This window comes from Desmodus rotundus, chromosome 11, assembly GCF_022682495.2.
Source record: "Desmodus rotundus isolate HL8 chromosome 11, HLdesRot8A.1, whole genome shotgun sequence".
Classification (NCBI taxonomy): Eukaryota; Metazoa; Chordata; class Mammalia; order Chiroptera; family Phyllostomidae; genus Desmodus; species Desmodus rotundus.
The window spans coordinates 25,617,219-25,644,594 of NC_071397.1; the positions used below are offsets into that span (position 1 = coordinate 25,617,219).

A 27,376-nucleotide genomic window follows, 5' to 3' on the forward strand; every position below is an offset into this window, starting at 1 on the left:
AGGCCCAGAAGATCCTCTACAATACCGTAGAGATCTTGTATCTCATGATCTTGCAATACAAAGAGAAAGAACTTCCTGCCAAGATGGAGGTGTAGGTAAACAGGTTTTGCCTCTGCTCAAAACTACAGCAAAAATTACAATAACACTACAAAACAAATTTCACCAAGATTCATTAGAAAACAGAGCTGTATGGAAGTTCAACAATGAAGGATTTAAAGAAGTCACATTCATCCATATGGGTAGGAGGGGCAGCGATGTGGAGGCACAGAGAGATGCACAGAGGCAGCTGAATGGGTGGTCTCATATTCAAGAGTGAGGTGGGTAAAAATTTGGAGGGATACCTTGGGAGTGAGCAAGTCCAGCCCCAGGCCAGACTGTGCAGCCCAGTGTTCCAGAAATAGGAAGATAAGTCCCCGTAACTTCTGGCTGCAAAAACCATTGGGGGATGGGATAGTGGAAGAAACTGAAGGATTCTCAAAAGACTTCTCTTAATGGGGCTGCAATGGAACTAGGATTCACAAAGACCCACCCGCTCTGGGATTCAGCACAAGGTTAACAGCTGGAAGGGCACGAGTGGCATATAGAGAGAAGGGGAGAAAGTAGAGTGACTGGCAATGGAGCCACTGACAAGTGCCAGGGAGACAGCTTTCTCTTGGGCACTCTCCAGAGGCCAGGGAGTGACATTGTCCCCTATCTGACCCCTCTTGGACAAAGAGCCACAAAGTAGTGAATTGGTTGCCCTGCCCTGGCAACTACCTAAGGCTCTGTCCCACACAATTTACAGGTACCTTTTCTACAATAGGCCATGCTATTTTGAAAAGGAGTCAAAGTAACTCTACCTAATACACAGAAACAAACACAGGGAGGCTGCCAAATTGAGGAGATAAAGAAATGTGCTCCAAATGACAGATCAGAGCAAAACTCCAGGAAAACAACTAAATGAAATAGAGATAAGCAACCTATCAAATGCCGAGTTCAAAACACTGGTTATCAGTATGCTCAAAGAAAACAGTAGGTACTTCAACAATATTTTTTATGACCCAAGCAGAAATTAGGGCTGCATTAAGTGAAATAAAGAACAATCCACAGAGAACCAACGGTGGAGGGGATGAATCCAAGATTCAAATCAATGATTTGGAAAATAAGGAAGAAAAACAGCATTCAATCAGAAGAGTAAGAAGAAAAAAAGAAACCAAAAAAAAAATGAGAATATAATAAGAGCCTCTGGGACATCTCCAAACATATCAAAATCCAAATCATAGGGGTACTAGAGGGAGAAGAGGAAGAGAAAGAAATTGGAAACTTACTTGAAAAAATAATGAAAGAAAATTTCCCTGATTTGGTGAAGGAGATAGATATACAAGTCCAGGAAGCACAAAAAGTCCCAAATAAGTTGGACACAAGGAGAACCACACCAAGATACATCATGATTAAAATGCCAAAAGTTAAAAATAGAGAATCTTAAAAGCAGCAAGAGAATAGCGGAGTTATCTACAAAGGAGTTCCCATAAGACTGTCAGCTCATTAAAAAAAAATACTTTACAGGCTAGAAGGGACTGGCAAGAAGTATTCAAAGTGATGAAAAGTAAGGACCTACAACTTAGACTACTCTGTCTAGAAAAGCTGACATTTAGAATGGAAGGACAGATAAAGTGCTTTCCAGACAAGGTAAAATTAAAGGAGTTCATCATCACCAAGCCATTATTATATGAAATTTTAAAGAGAACTATACATGAAAAAGATGATCAAAACTATGAACATGAAAATGGCAACTATCAACAACTAAATCTAAAAAACAAACTAAGGAAACAGAAAAGGAACAGAATCATAGATATGGAGGTCATTTGTAGGGTCATCAGCTGGGAGAGGAAAGGGGGAGAATGGGGAAAATGGTGCAGGGATTAAGAAGTACAAATTGGTAAGTACAAAACAGACAGGGGGATGTTAACAGTATAAGAATTGGAGAAGCCAAAGAACTTATATGCACTACCCATGGACATGAACTAAGGCAGAGGATTGCTGGAGGGAATGGGGGGTACCAAGTGGAGGGTGGAAAAGGGAGAAAAACTGGGACAGCTGCAAAAGCATAATCAGTAAGATACATATTTTTAAAAAATAAAATATATAAACATTGCCCTGACCAGTGTGGCTCAGTTGGTTGGAACATTGTCCCATAAACTGAAAGGTTGTGGGTTTGATTCCTAGTTGGGTCACATGCCTGGGCTGAAAGTTTGGTTCCTAGTTTTATTTAATGATTATTACATAATTAGTCCTATAAATAATATACTGTTCTCTCTATTCATTGTCTGGTTGAAATCCTCCTGAAATCAGGGGAATAATGACAGGAATTATATTTCTGCCTGCATGATCCTTGGGCTTTGAGCTTTCTGAAGGCTGATCTCACCAAATGGAAGACAGAAACAATGGAAACATATCTAAGAGGTGATAGTAAAGAAATAGCTATGGGAAAGAGGACAGTGAGTTGTTTTTCACTCTGGAAGATTTTTATCTGTCCTTTGTGGGTTTATTTAAACTTCTTCCAAAAAAGACACACAAAAGTGAAGCACAGAATATGTGTCTTTTAAAATGGCAAAGTAGTTGCAGCATCACTGAACGCAGTGTGTGTTAATATGACTGGATGACAGCTCTTTAGCTAAGACACGTATTTCCTTCAGATTCTGATTTCATTCTAAACTGTGGTTTCACCTACAAGAAGCAGTGGATATTTCTCTCCCTCTCTCGTTCCCTTCCCCCTCTTTAAAAATCAATAATTGTGTCCTCAGGTGAGGATAAAAATATATACATTAAAAAGTTATCTCTGTTAAATGGGATATTGTCCCTGAGGGCAGGTGCATGTAGAATCATTAATATGATCTTCATATTATTTCCATTTTGATATAATTATTCCAAATTTGGTTTTAACTGCTCATTCTTCAGGTTAGGTAACAAAACCCACAAAAATACAAAGATTGCTATGTGCAGAAAACTTAACATGTGATATGTTTAATATTTGTAAAACTATATTGTACATATACTTAAATTACAGTAAAATAAAAAGAAATCCTATGTAATGAGTAGTAATATCTCTTTCTTTTAAAGAATGAAAAATGCTTTAAATGAAAAGAAAAAAAAATACCCAAATAAGTTTTCAGTAACATGTTACCAATCTAGGCTGTGTAGCTTCACATTGCAATTAAGGAACATGTTTTTAAATTCTATGTGGTTTTGGACTTATTGATAGTTGATGTAATTAAAAATAGCTAATGGGATTGTCTAGCTTGGTAAAGTGTTGGTTACATGTCTTGTGCTAGTTGGTTAATTTATGGTCTTTTAATTTAATGGGAAAATTCAAAAAAGTGAAATAAAACCTGGAACTAAAGAAGTCTTATATTGTAGCCATATTGGCACTTTCTATTAATTATACCAGATTTCTCTCAGGAAGCTCAAGATCCATTTGATATTTCTTATAACATTAATGTAGGACAAGTAGGAAAAGGAGAAATATACCAATCTATACAGTAAAAAAAATGGAAAAGAAATAAAGTGCTTTACAGAGATAGTTGTCTTTAGCTGAAACAGGCCCAAAATCTATTTCTCCTGTAGCTGTTACTTTGGACCAGTGTGGTTGACATTTATGCTTATATCTTAATTGCCATTTTCTTTTGAATATTCCATGGTGTACAAATGAGCTCAGAATAAATAAGTATATCAATGCAAATATCTCACGTAAGATGAATTTATTTGTTCATTTCCCTTGGGAAGTTAATTTGTACTACTTCTGATGAAACGCTGCTCATCTTCCTTATTACAAGATGGTTACTTTATAGCACTTTAATATAAATGCTTGACCTTTAGAGATCTAGTTCTTTTGGAGAAAATCCAAGATGTGCATACAATTAAAACCAATGTTGAATATTTTGTGTTGCCAGATCACTAATTAAATTCATTCACATAACCTTTTTCTGCCTGAAATGCAACATTTACTAAATTATTTTTTAATTATGCAAACATTGTTTTATATAGCCAGTGCATTTTAATGAGTTTAGGTGAAACCACAATTTAGAATGAAATCAGAATCTGAAGAAAATATGTGCCTTAGCTAAAGAGCTGTCGTCCAGTCATATTAACACACACTGCATTCAGTGATGCTGCAACTACTTTGCCATTTTAAAAGTCACATATTCTGTAATTCACTTTTGTGTGTCTTTTTTGGAAGAAGTTTAAATAAACCCACAAAGGACAGATAAAAATCTTCCAGAATGAAAAACAACTCACTGTCCTCTTTCCCCTAGCTATTTCTTTACTATAACCTCTCAGATATGTTTCCATTGTTTCTGTCTTCCATTTGGTGAGATCAGCCTTCAGAAAGCTCAAAGCCCAAGGATCATGCAGGCAGAAATATAATTCCTGTCATTATTCCCCTGATTTCAGGAGAATTTCAACCAGACAATGAATAGAGAGAACAGTATATTATTTACAGGACTAATTATGTAATAATCATTGAATAAAAGTAGATTTTTATTGAAAAATAATTATCTTAAAACATTTGAATTTGTTGATTTATTAAGTATGTTGAACCTATCAACATTTTCGGTTCTTCAGAAAATAATCAGTATACAGGAACCTCAACTTAAATATGAGGGACTTCTCTAAGTAAAGACCTAGAATGAATGGCTCACGTTGTGGCATTAATTGTGTGAAACAGTTGGTATCTCAGTTGTCTGAGCAGTTTGTTAAATCCTCTGTACCTTGATACATATTATAAAATAATGTAGGAGCTGATAAATATGAACCAAAGAGATTATATTATATGTTATATATTATATACATAAAATCACCAAAGACATACATCTTTGAATAGATGGCTGGCAAGACATTTAACTTGTAGTTACAGTTCCTTCATTTCATTTAACTCATTTACTGATCTCTTACTATAAAATATCTTTTAAGTGTAATGATGAAGAAAAATATATTTCAATAGAGAATGGAGAATTCTTCACATCAGAAATGCTTTAAAGGATATACTAAATGGTGATTATCTTACATTTGGTAAAAGAAACTTGAAAGCTTGGAAATGTAGGAAGGAAATAGGAACAATAAAAGAATACAATGTGGGTAAGTCTAAGTAAACATTGGCTGTATCAAATGATAACAATGTCTTGTGTAGTCTAAAATATATGCAAAGCAACCTGTACAAAAATATGCATATATAAGAGGGGGTTAAATGCGGTTAAAGTGCTTAAGACCTGTGCATTGTCTGGAATGTGGTACAAGAACCAATTGCTATTAAGATATGTAAATTAATTACAAAATATTATAAATGTAGGGTAAACACTTAAGGCATAGTAAAAGTATGCATAAATAACTTAATAGAGAGGGGAAATAAAATGACGAAACAATTAATCTATCCAAAACAATATAAGAAGAGAAATATAAAAGAACACATGAAAGAAATGACAACTAGAGAGTAATATATTTAAATTCAAATACAAAACAATTATGTTAAATATAAATGATATAAAATCTCCAAATAAAATATAGAGGCAAAAGTAATACCTAATAAAGGAGTATCTTACAAATAGGTATAAAATGGGAAAATAAATTTATTTTAGAGCAATATGGATTATCACACAAATAAGATTTTTGAATATATGCTAAAGAGCATAACTCAAACTTAAAAGTCCAAACTCTAGAAGAATTAGTTGAAAATTATTTAAAAAAATAATTTTATGAGGGCCTTTCATGTATTTACGTGGTGCGTGTATGTGTACACATTTATTTATGCATATGTTTATACCTATAAAGTACCATAGGGAAGTGACTAACATTCTGCTATGCATCAAGGCCACGTGGGAGACTAGTGGGGTGTCCAATCTGTGGCCCAGGATGGCTATGAATGCAGCCCAACACAAAATCATAAATTTAATTAAAAGAATATGGGATTTATTTGTGTGTGTGATTACATGTCACAATATAGTTAAAGTGTAGCCCAAGACAACTCTTCTTCCAGTGTGGGCCAGGCATGCCAACAGACTGGACACTCTGGCACTGAAACATAATTGTTTTTAAACACTACTTTCAAACATTTAGATTTGTTACATCTGAGGTGGCACTTAAAAATCTCTCATTCCCCCTCCACCCACAGGCAAATTGGACCCTTCTTGTGCTGATTCTCAGGTGGGTGGTTTTGTGTACATTCTAGGATCCTATGTCTGAGAGCCAAGCAAGCGGCATTGTTCCCTCTCCGACCGCTCCACCACATGCAGCAACACAACTCAGCCACAAGGATTGTCCCACCATGGTGAACACCTAAGGCTCCGCCCGTTACTATGTACAGGTGCACAGAGACAAAAAAAATATATCTCCCAACTGAAAGAACAGATCAAAGCTCCAGAAAAAATACAACTAAGCAATGAAGACATAGCCAACCTATCAGATGCACAGTTTAACCACTGGTAATCAGGATGCTCACAGAAATGGTTGAGTATGGTCACAAAATTGAGGAAAAAGTGAAGGCTGTGAAAAGTAGAATAAAGGAAAACATACAGGGAACCAACAGTGACAGGAAGGAAACTGGGACTCAAATCAATGGCTTGGACCAGAAGGAAGAAATAGACATTCAACCAGAACAGAATGAAGAAACAAGAATTCAAAAAAATGAGGAGAGCTCTGCTCAGGAACCTCTGGGACAACTTTAAATATTCCAAAATCTGAATCATAGGGGGCCAGAAGGAAAACAGGAAAAGCAAGAAAATGAAAACTTATTTGAAAACATAATGAAACAGAACTTCCCCAATCTGGCCAAGGAAATAGACTTCCAGGAAGTCCAGAAACTCAGTGTCCCAAAGAAGTTGGACCCAAGGCAGCACACACAAAGACACATCATAATTACATTACCCAAGATGAAAGATAAGAAGAAAATCTTAAAAGCAGCAAAAGAAAAAAGGTGACAGTTATCTACAAAGGAGTTCCCATAAGACTATCAACTGATTTCTTAAAAGAAACCTTACAGGCAAGAAGGGATTGGAAAGAAGTATTCCAAGTCATGAAAGGCAAGGACCTACATCCAAGATTACTCTACCCAGCAAAGCTATCATTTATAATAGAAGGGCAGATAAAGTGTTTCCCAGATAAGGTCAAGTTAAAGGCGTTCATCATCACCAAGTCCTTATTATGTGAAAAGTTAAAGGGACTTATCGAAGAAAAAAGGAGATCAAAAATATGAACAATAAAATGACAACAAACTCACAACTATCAACAAATGAACCTAAAAGAAAAGAAAAAACAATTAAAACAAAAACTAAGCAAACAACCAGAACAGGAACAGAATCAGAGAAATAGAGATCACACAGAGGGAGCTCAGTGGGGAGGGGGAAAGGAGGAATAGGGGGGAAAAGGTACAGGGAAGAAGAAGCATAATTAGTAGGCATAAAATAGATGGGGAGAGATTAAAAATGGTATAGGAAAGAGAGAATTCAAAGAACTTATATGTACAACCCATGGACATGAACTAAGTGGGAGGGGAATGTGGAGGGTTAGGGGAGCAGGGTAGAGGGGGGATAAAGGGAAAAATTGGGTAAACTGTAATAGCATAATCAATAACAAATACTTAAAAAATAAAAAATAAAAATAAATAAAAATCTCTCATTCCAAAAAACCTCATGAGATTATTCTTATCTCCAACCTGATATGTAAACCACTGAAAAAGTTTTAAAGAATATTCACTGACAATGTATATTATTTTTAAATGACCAAGCACTATTATTTAAAAGACTTATCATATGCTATGTCAGTCACAGCAGATGAGCTAATTAATCCAACATTCTCTACTCTTCCCTTCAGTGCACACTCTGCTAACACATTATGATACACTTTCAGCTTGATTTTAAGGATTTTTTTTAGCATCCTTCACTCCCGCTAATAGCCACCAGTAACCCTCTACAGTTAAAAATTGTAAAAAATAATTTCACTTCTGTGTATACTTTCAAAATGAAAAGTAAAACTATAGCAAATTATTGATTATCATTTTCTGTTAATGATGCAGTGACACCAGAAATAAATAACTAAAGAATAAACAAAATTGCCAAGTAACTTAGAAATCTTATTTTAAAATGCCATGTTCACTTAAAGAAAAGTTGGAAATCAAGCCTGAAATAGCAGTCTATTTAGAAAACAGTACAAATAAGAAAAATTTATATTAAATTTCTAGAATACAGTCAGAAAACACACAGAATAATTTTATATATATCTCCAAAGGTTTCTTACTAAGTAACAAAGGAAACAGCAAATTAGCTAAGAGTTAACAATCAAAAATTAAACAAAGGGCAAGACATTAACTCAGATAAAACTATTACTCTATGACAACTAAAATTTTAAATGCCAAAATGATATTAACACTTATCTCAAGTAATATAGGTTAGGAAACTTCATCAATAGTATCCTGAAAGGTGTTGAGAAGATTATAGAAGATGTATTCTTCCCAAGAGTAATAAACAGAAATGTTTGTTAATTATTAGCAAACCCTAAGGAATGTTTGCATTTTTTGTAAACAATTTTATTTTAAATATTTCAGACTACAGATTAAAAAGGAGTGTTTTCCATGTCTTTGTATAAAATAAGCCTAAAACTCTAAGGTTGAAAACAAGTCTTTAAAAATTATTAAAGTAAATAAAGGTAAATATCACTGTATTAAGTGACTATTGTGCCATATTATTACTTCCCCTTCTATTCCTATTTAAAATGTTTTAAAATAGAAATGGAAAGATTTCATATTGTTTATTACCTAGTTAATATGAAGCCAACATCATGTTGAATGGTAAGAAAATCTAAAGTTTCAACGATTTCAAGGACAAGAAAAGGATCTCCATTATCACCATTAGTACTGTATTTTATTCTAAAAGTTTGACCAGATGGTATGAAATAGCACCATAAAACCAACTAAGTAAATATTTGCAGATAACATGTGAAATTATCTTTACATTATAAATAACTGCTGAGAAGGTGTACTTTCCAATAGGAAAAATAATTGATGAATAAAGATCTCATAAAATTATTGCAAGTAGAAGAATTTCACGGTGTGAAATTTCAAATCAACCTTTTTAAATTACTCTAAGAAATCAAAATCAAAATAAGATAAAATCTTTCACATGAGAATGAAAAAAGTTAAAACAAACTCTTGATATGGTGAATGCGTGACAGAACAGTGCTCACACATACTGCTGGAGAATGTATAAGAAAGATCAAAGGTTTGGTTGTACAAAGCAAAAATAAATAAACAAACAATAATCCACATGTATTTCCTTTGACCTAGCAATTCTATTTCCAGTTCGGTCCATCATTTAAGTAAATACTTTGCAGCCATTAAAAGTAAGGACATATATTTATCTTATAGAATTCCAGTGATGTTCACAATTCATGTATAAGTTTTAAAAAGTAGGTTATAAATATATGTACAAAGAGAAAAAAAAACACTTCTGGGCTCACTCTGGGACCTGAGGGTACTTGTTTCAAGTTACACAATTTTCATTATTAAATAACAAAACAAAAAAACAACAAATTAACTAGGTTTATAATTAATTATAAAAATAATTAAAGGCAGACAAAAATTATCTTTGGTTTCTAGGTTCTAGGTTTAATAGAAAAACGATTAGGGATGAAGTGGGCATCCCGCGCACCTCAGTGAGCTACATCATTGTAGCTACAGCTACAATGTCTTAGTACCTCACATCGGGAAGATCATCTGAGAAACAAGTCAACATATTAGAACACCAGCAGTTAGGCATTGCTCTTTGAGAACATGTAGAGGTAACAGAGTTCCAGATAAAGTACAAATTTGGTTGAAACATACTATTGTGTTTCTATAGGAGTAGGAGTTAACAGATGAAAGGAAGAAAAATAGGTCTGTGAAAAAAATTGAGATGCATGAACTTGAAAATGTTCTTATTGCCAAGGTAACTTAAATCTTAAAAAAAGAAGAACAATGTTTAGCTGACATATGTGAGAGTAAAGAACCACAGAACTGTGTGGGTCAAAATTCTAATATATAGGACCATATCAGAGAAGTTTGCTTAAAGATAGGAGTATTCATTATGGGAATCATTTGAAAAGAAGGCAGTATATTAAGCCTATTTTCAATAGGGAAAAGCTGCATGTAATTGTATAGAATAACTTGGATCCTCCCACTGGTCAAAGGAAAGCTCCCTAGCCTCTTCCTATTATCAAGAAAATGGTCACAGGAAGAGAATGTGGTTACTCAAGTCAAGGAGCAGGAGAAACACTTGTGGATGAAAACAAAAACAAACAAACAAACAAACAAAAACGATTCTAGGAAAAGTCACCTCACAGGGTGATCTGATCATAAACTCCTACCTGGGCAGATCATGCGGGGGAGGCATGGCCCAGGCACACAACTTCTTTACTAAAGTCTTATTTTTGCTTTAGCAAACCCTGTGGTCGTTTCTGTTCATCTGGGGTAACACACGTTGGACTGCCTCTTTTCAGGCCCTCCCTCTAAGACATAACTACACTGGAGAGCGAAGAACCTTGACTATCCTACATCCACTTCCCACCTTGCTTTCTCCCACCTTCATGTAATGTGCTTTAGATACCTTCCTTAATTTCAAATAAATAAAAGAAACTGCAAAACTTTTATTCTCTGGAGCATTTGAGATCCTGCTTCCCCAGCAAGCATATGTTGTCAAGATTGGCTCAAATAAACCTTATAAATATTCTATATAGGTTAGGGTGTTTCTAATAGCATAGACATCTTATTTTTACTGTGAAGACTTTTTAGAAATGGCAGTGTTAAAAGTGTTAAAATGACAAGTGAAGAAAATTAACTAAAAAAATCAAATTTGCATCCATCACTAAAATAGCATAAACATGAATTATATGGTAATTCCAGAAAGGCTGTGACTTGAAAACATTCATTGGAATTATTCCCAGATCATTAAATCTCTGAGGAATTTCAGACAATAGCACTGGACTCAAATTTAAATCATACAGGAACCCACCCAAGTATATGTCCTTACCATAGTGCGGCATCACTTTCTTACTGCAGGAGTTAGTGTTCTCTACATGAGATGGTAGACCAGATGAGTTCTTCATGATCTGCTGAATGGTAGTTTACACTTGAAGTTGAAAGTTACATTATTGTATCCACACTAAGCTCTCTTCATTAATATAATTTATGGTTAGAAGAGTAGTTCTCAGAGTATGGCTCATGAACCAGCAGCACCAGCATCACCCACCCTACTGAGCCCCAGAACTACTGAATAAGAAACACTGGGGAGAGGATGACGATCTCGTTCATCAAGACCTCCAGGTGATTCTCAGGAGCACTAAAGGTTGTGATGCTGTGGGCTAGACACCCACAGACCACAATTTGATTGTACAGTAAAAATCCCCCCAAACATGATGGCGATCAATGATGAGATGATTGTACCTCTGAAAAGCATGGGAACACCTTACAAATCTTTACAGGAAACATGTAAGTTCATAGGTGGAGGAGAAACCAGATTGAGGGGGAAAAAGAGAGGGGTTAGAATAGAAATCAGGTGGAAAGGGAACAAGGGGAAAGAGATAAAGCAAATGAAAGGAAGAGAAACCGGTGGAAAGGGGGAGACTGAATCAAGTGGAATAATCCAGAAAAAGGTAGAGAAAACTAATGGAGGAAGAAACCAGGTAGCGGGAGAGAAAGGGGTCAGGAGAAGAGAGGAAGAGGAGCATTAGTGCTAAATGGCACCCGAAATATTCTGCTTTAAGTGTTACTAACTCTGCATCTTTGGGAAAATTTAAATTGATCAGTTATTTTAGATTTTACTGTGTGAAAAGTTGAAAAGTAGGACTGAATACTTTGAAATACGGAAACACATAGAATTCTTTCCCTTTCCAGGGAAAGAGACCTCACAGAAAATACCAGCCTTCCTGATAATATAGGCTGGTATATCTTTTTTTTTCCTATTTTTTATTGTTATTCAATTACAGTTGTCCCCATTTTCACCCTCATTACTCTCCCCTGCCTAGCCCACTCCCTCTCCCACATTCAATCCTCCCACCCCACTGTCCTGGTTCATGGATGCCTTATACATGTTTAGGATGGTATATCTTAAATTGGGAAGTGAGTTGTTCCAATTTTCGGGTATAAGCCAAAGGTAAGTACTGTGTAAGTGTGTGATTTAACCATATGAAAAGTGTATATATAACACATATTTAATGATCATCCAATGTATAACCAAAGAAGTCTTGATATAAAAATGGTAGATTGCTCACTGATTCTACATGCAAACATATATTTAAGCATATGTACATATAGGCCATGAAAACATCAAATGATTTTTTCCCTTACAAGTGTTATTAAGAAGAGTTAAATTTAATCTAGTCTATTTGTGTATAACTGACATTTAATGTTATATTTTCACAGAATTAGGAAGGAGGTACTATGTTATAAAAACAGGGGTGTGTGTATATATATTAAGTTTTTTCTAAGGCAGATACCTATATTTCAACAATTCTAGCACATTTTATACTATTTTATTCTTACTAAAACCACATTGGAGATGTAAAATATCACATAATGGTGCCAACTTTTTAGCAAGCTTACCAAAATTCATGCACTTAAATATATTTTCATCTTTAAAAAGCTAATCTGGATGGCCATATGTTTATTCCAATGATATCGCCATTTCCATTTTTCGAACTTATCTTTTTAAATTGCCTCCAAAACCTTCAGCATATTACTTTAAATATCAAATAGAAAAAATAAGTTTCACTGTAAGATGAAAATCCAAATCACTTTTCGAACTGGGTCAGTTCAATAAAATGAAATATCAAACTTGTAAAAAATTAATTTACTGAAAGTTAGGTGTGATCTAAAAGTGACACAAATAATTTCTTCCTGCATGGCCTCTGTGTTGCTTTTTATAGGCAATTATAAATAAAGAAGATTTGAAATTATTATGAACAATCACTTCAATGGAAGACCAAGCATAAAATTGCAAGTAGCATAAATTTGAATGGTTAATTTCTTATATTTTTATATCAAAAGCTGCTTTATTAGTACATAGCACTGTGAATCTCATTTATGACTTTAAAGAGGATATAGTGTGTTTGTGATTTTATGTTTTTTTTTTTTAATCTTACTAATGCTGGGGTATAAAACTGACCTAGAAAATACGGAAACCAAGTTTTATTTTCAAACTAAAAAAAAAAAAAACTGGCTCTCAATGTGCTTAGGCAGCCAAAGAGGAGGTTGAAGGGCAGTACTAACGCTGTTTAGGCAAAATGATTGGGAGGTTACGGCAGCCTGTGTTCTCATCAGACCTTTGACATATACATCATATTCTTAATGGTAGAGCCTGGCCTCATTAGCCTCATTTTCATGAGCCCAGGCTCTCTAGTCAGCAATGTAAGTGTCCAAAGAAGCAATTCTATTACTCTAAGTGAAGACATTTTTACTTTGCCAAATGAGAAAGCAGACTGTAACGCCAATCATTAGACACATATGAGATATTAAATATATTATAATTTCCTATAGAGAATTTGATTTCTCAAGAAATACTTGCCTCTAAATCCAGGAACACAAGTGCCGAAGACATAACCACTTAAAAGGATACCGGTCACTCCAGTTTTGCAGGACATAGATTTACAATCTTCAGTTTCTATTTCACAGATTTTTCTTTTATATATTTGCAGACAGCTACAGTTACAGCTGTGCAAACGGACCCCGCAGAGGCCGTGTGACGATGCACTCTGGTTTCCAAAGCAATCTCCAGGGTTGAGAACACAGAATCTGTCAGTGTAACTGAGAGAACAGCTGCATCTGAAACGTGCAAAAACGAAAACCCAATTAATCTTAAAGTTAACATATTTAAAATATTTATCTCATATTTACTCAAATACACAGGATAAGAAATATAATGAAGATGGCTGTGGGATTTTAAAAAATATTCTTGTAGAAAGTATCCATATTTAGCAAAGTTTAATTTTGCTTATTGTGCACAATAATGAATGAAAAGTTTTGCTACAGACACAGGTTCTGCACTTAATTGCTAGGTAACCTAGAATAGTATTGTATTATTAAACCTGCTGAGGCTAAATGATAGGAATTGCATGTATTTCAGGATTATTGTAAAAATATGCAGTAAATTTTGTAGTGAGTGTTTGACAACTAGCCTTTTTTTTTTTTTTTTTGGTAATAAAAGTGCCTGATATTAAGCTCTAGATCTCCAAGGCAGCTGCTTCACTGACCTTTATTTTTAATAAACAGATTGCCAGCTGCATCACCAGATAAAGACCCAGGCTGCACAGCTCATGAAGTTCCCCTTTTTTGGAAAGCCCTAGTTAACCTAGATAACTGACCTTTTAAGTCACCCCGCTTTTCCCTTCAGGTTGTTAAATTCCTCCTCTTCTTACCTTTCACATTCACAAGAAGAGTGAAGCTGGGAAAACTCAGGCACCCCACCCCACCCCACCCTCAACCCCAACAAAGGCGAATCCCAGGTCTGCTCTCTCTTTACCCCAGATGGGTTTGATCTTGCCAAGTGGCCCAGCATGCCATGTGTTCTCCAGGATTTGAGGTGATACAACTTGTTTCTTCAAAGTCCCCTGGTGGTTGTCCTGAGATTCATTTCATAATCATAGTAAGACCCACAAGGGCCAGTCCCATTGCCACATGGGCTCTGGTGGGGAAAATGTGGCCTTCCCTCTAGTAGTATGGGCCACGGGAGAGCTCCAGGCATTCCCAGCCAGTAACATCATTATCCACAGACAGAGAAACAAGTTTGCACAAAACAACTTTGAAATACCTGGTCTCCTGCCTAAGAAAAGAGAGTTTTTATTTAATAATAGGTTCTACTGATAGTATTCATTCATTCACTTCTATGTTCATCCCATGAATATGTATTTACACTTTCATTTTTTAAAGATTTTATTGATTTATTTTTAGATATAGGGGAAGGGAGAGAGAAAGAGAGGGGGAGAAACATCTTTGTGTGGTCGCCTCTCACATGTCCCTAAACTAGGGACCTGGCGTGCAACCCAAGCATGTGCCTTGACTGGGAATTGAACCTGTCACCCTTTGGTTCACAGACTAGACAGAGCTCAATTCACTAAGCCACACCAGCCAAGGTGATATTTGCATTTTCTATGTGATTAGTATTGACCTAAATGAATTGATATTGAGATTTAAAAAAAAAACACTACTTCTGGTTCTGGCTTTACTTCAAAAGATGCACCCTGTGCCCTCTTTTTGCCCTAACATAATGCTAATACACTTTATTCCAAATGCTTGAGTATCTCAGTTCTTCAGTGGATTATAATGTAAGTACTTGAAAGGGAGGAATGATGGTTGTCTTATTCACATTGAATCCCTATCACCTATTATATATGCAAGTAAATGCCAGAGGACCCAAGAGAGTGTGTTCAATGAAAAATGATGAAATAAATAAAGGAGGTGCTAAAAGACACTTAGAATTTGTGGGGGGGAAGAAAAGAAGAAGGTGACAAGTAGTAGAATGTATTCATAGCTGCAGTTGAATTAAATACAAATATTATGGGAATTCTTAAGAGGAAATTAACCTTAACCTGACATGATGGGATGATGAGGCAGGTGGAATGTTATAATATATTGTTTCTGTATATTGTTATACACAACATTCAAACTCAATTTTTCACTCGATGTAGTTATTCATCTAAGATAAATGTAGGGCAAAACAAAATATTTTTGGATACTACTTTAGAAAGCTATATTACTTTGAATTTTTTAATATATCTATCATTGATTACAGGAGCACAATCCATAGATTCATTTATTTTTAATTTTTAAGCATTGATTTCAATTAATTTTAAGATCCTGATGAGATTGTGCTTTATTAAATACAAAATTAATTCCTATAGTAATTCTAATTTAGCCAATATTTTCTAATATTTTATGTATTTTCTCTATTATAAGATAGAATACTTCATGTAAATGTATTTGAAATAGTTGCAGACTTAAAGGTGATAGCCAGGCTAGCTATCAACAAAAGAGGAATGTTTTTCCAGAGTTAGAGAGGCATTGGCTTTTAACCAATGTTTCATTCAATTTGTACACACACATCTTTTCAGCACCTCAGTTATTTATTAAATGCATTGAATAAACATTCTTGGGTCTTCTCTACATTCTAGAGAATTGACCTTTTGATTATGAGTTATTTTAATTTGATTGTACATTACATAGTTTATACTGTGAATTTACATTTATTCCTTTCTACGTGGCACATATGTGCTGATAAAGCATATGAAAAACAAAGCATAACGTAAGAAAAAGAACCTAAGTCATAGTGATAATTTTTGGTCTAAGTAATTTTTAAGTATCCTTTGCCAACTATTCAAAGGGCACTTAAGATAATTATGTAAACATGTCAATGAGTTGAGAAGAGCAATGTCAAATCACTTTGCTTGCTATTATTAATGAAAATTAACCTACTGAACCTAAGTCTTTACACTCATAAATTTATATGATTGAGGGTGTTTGGAGCCAGCTAGAATGTTAAAGGTCTTTTAGTTCAAACCTTTCTTCTTGTATTTGTGAAAAACTTGGCCATTTAATGAAATTTGCCAAAGGTCAGTTAAATCATTAATGGCAGGCAATATATTTAATACTTTCACATATTCAAAGCACTGCCTTGGAGAGGGAAACAGTTCTAATTCTTCTCTAACTTATTTCATAAATAAGTTTCGCTGTGTCCTAGTTTTCTCATCTGAAATGTATTAGTACTACATCTATTTCACAGATTACATATGTTCATTACTAAGTAGGTAATGGTGACCAGCCAAACAAAATGTGTATATGTTTACCAGAAATAAAATTACAGAATACAGTTCCTTCCCTTCCTTCAATGACCTCTGATTTGCTCTGCCCACCCCCCCTCAAAAACAATAACACCACCACCAACAACAAAAAACCTGGGTAAAGTAACAACTGTTACATGGCATATAATTCTGCCTATGTCATACCTTGTTTAAGCATATTTTGTAGAATAATTATTAATAGTGTTCATGTACTTTAAGAGCATTTGGGTTAGAATGGTAAATTACACAGTGTCCTACATATATTACTAAGATAATTATGTAGCTATGTGCCTCAACCATACCAATTAGTCATAATGCTAGTTGTTATTCCATAAATATAAAAAGAAAATGAAAGCTTTCCTAAATGGACAAGATATCCTGGACAAGAGAATCAAAAAGGACTATCATTCAATTCTTCCTAAATTAAACTCTAATTTAATGAAAGCTAAATAAACCAGGAAATAATGCAGTGATACAGAAATATATGACCATAGTAAAAGAGTAGGAACCTTGTGGATGATGAGGAGTGTCCATTTCAGAATATATTTTGAAAAGACAATTTGCCATATTTACTAATAGAATAGTTGTAAGAGGTAGGAGAGGAAATTAATTTAGAATGACTACTTCCTTCTAGGTCTTAGAAGTTTGGAACTCTAGTACCTTTTACAATGGGAAAGATTTGGTGGGAGAAAATCTTCAGAAGAACTAGGAATCTGCACTTAGCCATAACAAATTTGAGAGACTTATTATACATATAAACCCATAAGTCTACTAATCAATTGGAAATATAAGTCAGTATCTTTATCTGGGTAGTAGGCCCAGAATGGACGAACAGGTTGCTTATATCCCCACACCCTCAAAACCTTCAGTCTGTGATTCCTTAGCATGTCTTAAAAAAAAAACAAAATTAGATAAATATTTTCTGTTTATAATATTTTTGCTTTTGTGGCACTCTACTTACTTCATACAATATAATTTATAGGCATAGGCTGTCTACACACCAAATATTTTGAAAAGTCAAGATAATGACCTAACTGTAATATAAGAAGATATAAAAAAAACATTAATTTCTTGTTGAATGCATCCATATATAAAAATACATCCTTTGGAGAAATGACTGAACTAGAACACATGTGCATGTGCTTAGCCCTTTGCATTCGAACACAGAACTACTATGGGTGTAGCACCTATAGCAGAGGCTGATGATAATGGTTAGTTATTGGAAATTCAAGTTGGATGATCTGATTTTCTAATATAGTGAACAAAGCCTAATAAATTTCTGAATAAAACATTTCCTTGATTAACATGAAAGTTTCATTTCTAGTTAATCCAATGATTATTAAATTTTTGTAAGAGTATTTTGTGTCAGTACAGAAAGTGAAGTTCTTGGCTCGGATGTTTATAAAGAGGTTTTATATTTATATTATATTGATGTACGTGGGAACTTTTTGAATCACGCAAACCTTGTAACACTTTTTTTTTATCACTGAACCAGTCTGTGCATGAAGGATTTATGACATGCATCACCTACCACTCACCTGCAAAGTGCCAGCTGTTTCAGTCAGTTCTACTGGTTAGAACAACATTAGAAATTTCCAAATTATCCCCAAGATGAAAGAATATCCCTTTGAAAGCCATTAATCTACAATAAATTTCTCTAGTTTACTAAAGCACTCATCACTTTTTCCACTATTATGTACCAGTATGCCAAGCACTTTTTTCATCATAACTAATAATATTCATGTAAATGCTGATAGAGTCCAGAACAAATAATGTCCCTGTTTTTTTTCACAGAATTTTTTATTACAAAATCATAAACATGCAATTCTGTAACATAACAATATCACACTCAAGCACAACATATGACATTTTAGGTGAAATGTTCAAATCAAAACTATAAATTATTACGCCCATATTATTACCCTATCAACCACACTCAGCAGGCCTTACTTCTGCCAGACCCTGCATACGTGTATATGGATACCCAGTGCTAAGATAAATTGTTATTTAATTGAAAGCAATTCAGTGACAAGCACATCAATTTTGTAAAAAAAAAGTCAAGAAAATCTTAGTGATCTGTGTACGGTGTGGGACAAAACTAGGTTTACAGTTGCAAATACATGAAACAATTTTTTGTATTATTGTTTATTAATTATTATATTATTTTCCATATGAACAATGATACACCTAGTTTTGTACCACCCTGCCTATTATTAATTTTTTTTAATATATTTATAAATTCACAGAATATTTGGCTTGAGAAAATAAATTAGACTAAAAGACTTAATGAATGTATTATTCCTTCATTATTAAATAAATCAATTTGAATTACACTTACATTTAAAACAAGTGAATGATATAATTGAAAGTCTAAAACAGAAATGTATTAGGTAAAAGTCTAAATTGAAAATATAGTCTCATATTTAAATATTGCAATTCAATTTTTTGTCATTTATATTTTTAATGGAAAAATATTCTGGGGATAGAAGAAATTAAACATATTCCTCTATTTATTACCTTAAATTTTAATATTATTATCCATTGCCTTATATGTGGTAGATGCCCCATTAATATTGTTTAACTATATAATTATCAAATTTATTTCAAAATTGAGCTATGCTCTGAGAAAGGTCATCTTAAAGGTTCTGAATAAACAGCTTCATGACATTTCAAGTCAAAGAAGATAATTTGAAAAGCAATGCAAAAAGGTTAGGCCTATAAAAAGCTATTTAGATAATATCAAGTAAAGTAAAAATCTGGCCCAGGTACACAAAATCATATAACACACATAAAATTTTTGTTTGATACTTAAATTTGAAGTATAAAAACTCATAAAGCCTGAAGCTACAATATAGTCAAGCCTTCCCTCTATGTGCATAATACATGTATTGGGTTATACCCAAAAGAATAAAAAGAGATACAATTTTTTATTATATTAGCTAGATTTTAACTCATACTATAGTGTTAGTTGAAAATTAATTTCACAAAACTGCTTCTTTGGATGAGGTTTATTATAATTAATTTTCAGCATGTATATGGATATTATAATATCTACTTTAGAATTGTTTAAATGGATTAAGTAAAGGCCTCTATATTGTTTTACTATAAAACTTAAAGAAGCGAGGTTATTTAAGTCTTCCATGGTAAAATAAAGAGGAAAATCATTCATCAGTACATGAAAATGAATAGAAAAAAAGGATCCAGACACTAAAAAAAGTCTCTTAGTAGTATGGAGGCCATCCAAAACCAAAAAATCATGCATCAAACACACACAGTCCAGTTTCCTTTTTTTTCCCCCTCAGAGTAAAATGTAACCCATAACGTTTACCAGGAAGGCACAAATACTTGTGTGGCATATCCAAATTTTAAAATATAAACAAAATAAGAAATTAAGCTTCTTAAAAATGTCACTAACATCATGGCAGAAATTATAATAGTCTGGAAATTCTTAATCATTAGAATTGCTGGTTCAGAAATAATTTAAGAAAACTCTGATCGAAATATATGTACATTATATTTCAGTGACAAATTCACATAAAGCTGTGTTTATACAAGCCTCCCAACTCTACAGACATAGATTTTGTATCTATACCTGAATTTATCATGGAACTTTAGATTTTACATTTTGAAACAGACCTCTTACTTATAAATGAAATGTAGTATTTGGGTTATATTTAGCATTACATGGAAAACACAAAAATACTAAAATAGCCCATAAAATAAACATATTTAATTTAAAGATTACAGAAAGTAAGACATAAAATTCATTGCTATAACACAAACTACTTGTATGTTTAGGAAGTAAAAATAATAGTTGTTTTAGTAATTTAAAAAGTATTTTCTTTCTAAATAAAATGAAATAACCATGAAATGTATTCTATGGAAAATATTAATTTACTGGTGGATGATACATTACAAAGGGACTGGAATCAGATCTCATTTCTACATTTTTCAGTTAGAAAATACTCAAATGTTTGATAAATGTGTGAATGAAAGGATTTTATTTTGTTTTCATGTTTCTAGAAGTAAGTAGGAATTAGTGACTTGAGCATAAATTGAAGGCTTCATAAGTGGGTTGGACCACAAAAATTTCAGTCCAGTGTTGAGAAATTACAGGCCCATGCTTACCAAGAACTATCCTGTCCTGAGTGAAAAGGTGGCTGGGGAGATCTCCCCCAGCCCCTTTAAAGTTACCCAAATTCTTCAGACATGTTTTTCAACATTTAAGGCAAATATGCAGTAATAGGACTCAAACCTTTGTAAAATACTTCATTTATATTATGTACTTTAAGCTACAATCATAGAAAGTATACTTCAATAGAAAAATTTGTATTCATTAATTATCAACTGCTAACATTTTTATTACTGTTGTTAGTGTATTTCATTCAAATTGTTAAATTTAATATTATTACAGTACTATCATTGTTTTACCTTATGTTATACCTTGTTAGTTTAGTTTTACAAGTTCTCCATTCCAAAACCAGAGATATTTTCCAACATTTCTTTTAGTTATATTTTAATTTTGATTTTTAATTGTAAGTCAAATTGTTTCCCTGGTACCAACTACTACAGAAACCCATATATTCCTACTAAATTATGGACAAATATCTTACATCAAGATCCCATAGGTACATGGGTTTTTCTCAAAGCTCTCAGTTAGTTATTTTGACAGCAGTACCATGTGAGGCTTGTAGTTGTCATACCAGATGGTACATGAACTCCCATCCCATTATTTTTTATTTAAAAAGATAACTTAGTTCTTGATAAAATATTCTCTTTTTGTAGTTTTTAGAACACGTTGATTCATTTCTAAAATAAAATGCAGTATTTTTGGTATAGCGGTCAATGTGTGAATTAATGAAAAAAAGTTGGTATCTTGGCCAGATTAAGGCATCATAGCTAAATGCATGGATTATATTTTAATGTAGTCAGAACATCTATTATTTTTCTATTTTTAATTGAGTTTAGTAGGATAATAAAGTTTTTTATAGAGAACCTGAGCATTTTTCCCAAGTTAATTCTAAGATTTTGCATTTCTTTTGCTATTGTAGCAGACGATATATAGTAATTTCCAAATATTGTGACTGACATAGAGAAACAATTTTATATGAGCTACTTGTATTGCCAAACTTTACCAGGCTCTACTTTAAATATTAGTTGAGATAAAGTCAAGAAGCCATAATGAATTGATAATTTTAACTACAAAAATTCCAAGAATTTCTGAAAATCAAAAAAAAGATACCATAAACAAAGAAATAAACACAAAGTCAGGTATAACAGTTATATCACAGAGCAAAGGAATAGTAATTTAGGAAACAAAAATATCCTAAAAATCATTATGAATTAAATAAATATTTATTAATTTCTACTACATGCATCATTTGTGACTGTCATCCTTCCCATAACAGAATGTTTTCAAGGTTCTTTCATGTTGTGGCATGTATTAGTAATTCACTCCTTGTTATTGAAGAATAATATTCCACTGTGTGAATATAATGAATTTTATTTACCTATTCATTATCCGTTGACAAAAATTTGGGTTGCCTTAGTTTTTTCACTACTATAAATAAAACTATATACATTAATATTTTTGTGTGAACATAGGTTTTCATTTTTATTGAGTATGTACTAGAAATAGAATTAGTGGGTTATTTGAAAAGTCTATAATTAAATTTTTGAGTAACAGATACTGTATTTTTAAAACACCTGAATGAACCATTTTAGATTCTACCAGTCTTGTGTGAGGATTCCAATTTCTCCAAATTCTCACCAATGTCAATATATATTAACCTTTTTTGATCTTTATGTGGATATAAAGTTTTATCTAATTGTTTTCATCTGCATTTTTCTTTTTTATTATTAGATATAATGTTAGTTTTTCTCTTTGTTTTAACTTAAATATTTTTTATCAGATTGAGAAAGGTCCATTGTATTCTTCATTTGCTGATTATTTTTATCATGAAGAGTACTGGATTCTTGCCAAATGATTTTTTTCCCATGCATGTATTGAAATCATCATGTATTTTCTTTTTTTTCCCTTATATTCTATTTATAGAGTGTATTATGTATATTGATTTTAGGATGTTAAACCAACCTTACATTCCTGTGATATATCCCACATGGCCATGGTATGTAATCCTTTTTATGTGCTGGGTTTGTTATGCTATAATAGTGTTGGGGGTTTTTATGTTCAGACTAATAAGCTATATTGGTTTGCAGTATTCTTGTGATGTCTTCGGCTTCATTATTTTTGTAATACTGGCCTCACAGAATGAGTTGAGAAATGTCGTCTCCTCATTTATTTTTGGAAGAGTTTGCAAATAATTTCTATTAATTCGGCTATAAATGTTTGTTAGTGTTTGCCAGTAATGTCATTTAGGTATAGACATTTCTTAGTATGAATATTTATTTATTTGTTTGTTAAATAGTAATTTAATATATTTAGTGTGAATATGTATTTATTTGTTAAATAGTAACTTAATATATTTAGTTGTAATAGACATATTCAGATTTTCTATTTTTTTTTCTTCAGTCACTTTAAGTCATTTGTATTTTTCTAAGAATGTACCCATTTCATATTAGATATTTGGAAACACAGTTGTCTCTGGTTTTCTAATTTCAGAATAAAACATTTCCTTGATTAACATGAATGTTTTCTAATAACCCTTTTTCCTTCTGCAATTTCAGTAATAATGTCCTCTCTCATTGCTGATTTTAGAAATTTGACTCTTCTCTCTGTTTTTCATAGTATTGGTAAGTTCTACTTATTTTGTTATTTTTTTCAAAGGACAGACTTTTGGTTTTTCAACATTCTTTATTGTTTATATTCTAATTAATTTCACACTACTATATATGATTTCCTTCCCTTGCTTGGCTTTAGGTGAAATCTCCAACATGTTTCATGTGTTAAGGTGAAAATTTAGGATATCAATTGAGATATTCCTTGATTTTTTAATACAGGCACTTATAGCTATAATTTTTATTATAAGCACTGTTATAACCGACGTCTCATGAGTTTGACATGTTGTACCTTCATTTTAATTAACCTCAAATGATTTTCTAATTGTCTTTGTCATTTCTTTTTGATATTGGTTTATGTGAATTATGTTAATTTCTACATATTTGTGAATATACCAAATTGCTTTATTGATTTGATTTTCAATCAAATTCCTTGTGGTCAGAAAACATACTTTTTATTATATTGAATCTTTTTAAGCATATGGACTATATTGGAAAACGTTGATGTGCATTTGAGAAAAATGTCAGTCTGATGTTGAGTGGAGTGTTCTATAGCTATCTGCTGTAGTGTAGAGCTATCTGCTAGTTTTAATTTATATACAGCATTGTTCAGATCTTCTCTATATTTGTTAATCTTCTGTTAAGGGTTATATCCACTACTGGAAGTAGAGTATTGGGGTCTTGAAGTATTATAATTAAATTGGCTACTTTCCCCTTCAATTCTAACATATATTTTTAATTATTTTATTGTTGTTCAATTACAGTTGTCTGCATTTACCCCTCACCACTCCCCCCCACCCCAGCCATGCCCACCTCCCTCCCTAGCTTCCTCCCACCCCCTTGGTTTTGTCCATGTGTCCTTTTTTGTAGTTCCTGAAAACCCTTCCCCCCATTATCCCCTCCCACCTCCCTTCTGGTTACTGTCAGATTGTTCTTATTGTCAATGTCTCTGGTTACATATTGCTTGCTTTTTTTCTTTTGTTGACTAGGTTTCAGTTAAAGGTGTGATCATATGGTATTTGTCTTTCACCACCTGGCTTATTTTGCTTAGCATAATGCTCTCCCATTCCATCCATGCTGTTGCAAAGGATAGGAGCTCCTTCTTTCTCTCTGTTGCATACTATTCCATTATGTAAACGCACCACAGTTTATTGATCCACTCATTTACTGATGGGCAGTTAGGTTGCTTCCATCACTTGGCTATTGTAAATTGTGCTGCTATGAACATGGGGGTGCACAGGTTCTTTTGGATTGGTGTTTCAGGATTCTTAGGGTATAATCCCAGCAGTGGAATTGCTGGGTCAAAAGACAGTTACATTTTTAATTTTCTGTGGAAATTCCATACTGTTTTCCACAGTGGCTGCACTAGTCTGCATTCCCACCAACAATGTACTAGGGTTCCATTTCCTCCACAACCTCTCCGACACTTGTTTGTTGATTTGCTTATGATGGCCATTCTCACTGGTGTGATTTGGAATCTCATTGTAGTTTTAATTTGCATCTGTCTGATGGCTAGTGATGCTGAGCATCTTTTCATATGTCTCTGGGCCCTCTGTATGTCCTCCTTGGAGAAGTGTCTGTTCAAGTCTTTGGCCCATTTTTTAATTGGGTTGTTTGTCTTCCTGGAGTAGAGTCATGTGAGTTATGAGAAAACATATTTGCCAGTGATACCTCAGACAAGGGTTTGATCTCCCAAATATATAAAGAACAATTGTAACATTTTTTTTGTTTCATCTATTTTGGATCTCTGGTGTTTGGCACTGAGTTTATAATTGCCACATCTTCTGATGGACTGGCTCTTTTCTCATTATAAAATGAAGTCTGTTTTCCCTAGTAACCATTTTTTTCTTTTAAAGTCTATTTTGTTTGATATTAATATAGATAGTCCAGCTCTCTATGGTTACTATTTGAAAGATATTTATATCTTTTCTCAATCTTTTACTCTTAACCTAATTGTACATTTAAATGTAGAAGGTGTCTCCTATAGATGGTTTACACTTGTCTACATTCAGAAATTATGTGGGCTAAAAACTTTTTTATTGAATATTTAATCTATTTGATTTTAATATTATTATTAGTATAGTTGTGTTTATGTCTGTTGTTTTCTTTTTTGTTTTCTTTATGGCTCATGTCTTTTTTATACCTATAGTATTCTAATAATGCATTCTTTTGTATTAATTATTTCTACAGCAAAATTTTAATAGCTATAATGTTATATTTACCATATTAGGTAAGTTATTTTCTTAATAATTGCTCTGGGGCTTACTATATACACCTTAATATATGAGAGTCTACCATAATTTATTTACCACAAATATTAACATAAATTTAGGATGATACGAAAAAATTATTTCCCAATAAGTCTATGCCTTTTCCAACTCTTTTTTGCTTACATTATTATCCATGATACAACATACTTCATAACTATATAGGTATGTGTTTAACACTAAAATCCCAATATATTGAAAAAATGATTACTAAATATAATATAATACAATTATAGCTACTCAGAACAATTAACTTTTTCATAAATAAGAGATACCCTTTGCTGAAATAGTGCATAAATACCTGGATATATTAAATTCGTCATGAACAGCTTCAGGCTGACACCCACTTTCTTGACAGTCCGTAGTGTTTTCCTGATTCATTTTTCTAGGCCTTCTGGGAATGCACAGACAAAAATATTCCTTACTGTCTTCCTCAGTCAAACAGCTGCATCCCTTTGCACACATCTATAAAAACAAAAATGAGAATATTTTATATCTCCATCATACACTACAGTGTTACAGTTATTTCAAATTTTGAATTTCATGCTTTCCATTATCTATTAAATTATTGTGTTCCTTTAGCATAGGTGAAATAAATTCTGTTTTGATTTATGTCAAATTCATAAATAAATAAAAATACAGTCGTGTCATTCATGGCACTCAAATTATGAAAGAAATATGTAAATTGTACAAGGCTAACTAAATGTCCATTATAATTATTTTTAAAATCTTTTTAAATTTTATGTTAATCATATTTTTATAGGTATTGCTTATATGTTAACTGATATGGTGGAAAAAACATTATATTCAGGCCCAGATCTGTGGAAAATCTGTATCCTGTACCACAAAACAGATTTTACTTCTTTAGTGAGTTACTTGAATTCACCTGTGAACTGAATATAACATTTTACTGAACCCCATATTAAAAAGTAATTAATAAAGGTTTTAACATATTTATTTTATATTTGCATGAAAGTCATAATTTTATCTTTTTAAAAATAAAAAATAATTATACCTTTTTCAAAAAATATTATTTTTACTATTCTGCAAGTCTTCCACAGTTACACCCAATGGACTTACCCACAGAATTAATTCTTTGTCACCAGAGAAGTGCACCTCTGTGGAAAGCTTAAATCCAGGCACATCTTTCCTAGCTCTCAGAATTGAATTCAAAAAATCTATAGGACTTTGATAACTCATTGTTTTTCTTTTTGATACTTTCACATTTGCTTTGGGGTTTTGGTTTATTTATACCCAAAATTTGATTTGCCATCAGTGACAACAGAGATTAGAAATTTGGTTTCATGGTCTGATCCTTTGATGATAGATTAATGATTTACAGAGATCTAGTTAGCTGATGCAGATCCCAGCCCACAGGATCCTGTGTTGTTGCTGCAATAGACAAATACATATGGAGTACCCAGTCCTGTGGAGGAAAAGGGATGGCGGGGGCCACTCTCTCAAGAGGAGAGTGCCTCAGGGTTCTCAGGGTATAATCCCAGCAGCGGAATTGCTGGGTCAAAGGTCAGTTCTATTTTTAG

The 27,376-nt window shown here is 33.0% G+C and overlaps 1 protein-coding gene across 1 annotated transcript in view; it reads right to left on the reverse strand.

The window, feature by feature from the left end:
* The window catches only part of EYS (eyes shut homolog), a 1,562,674-nt gene that overhangs the window by 1,219,061 nt on the left and 316,237 nt on the right, over window positions 1-27,376 (reverse strand). Inside the window, 2 exon segments of the mRNA XM_071219700.1 lie at window positions 13,563-13,819; window positions 26,137-26,300. Coding sequence (XP_071075801.1) covers window positions 13,563-13,819; window positions 26,137-26,300 — 421 coding nt within the window.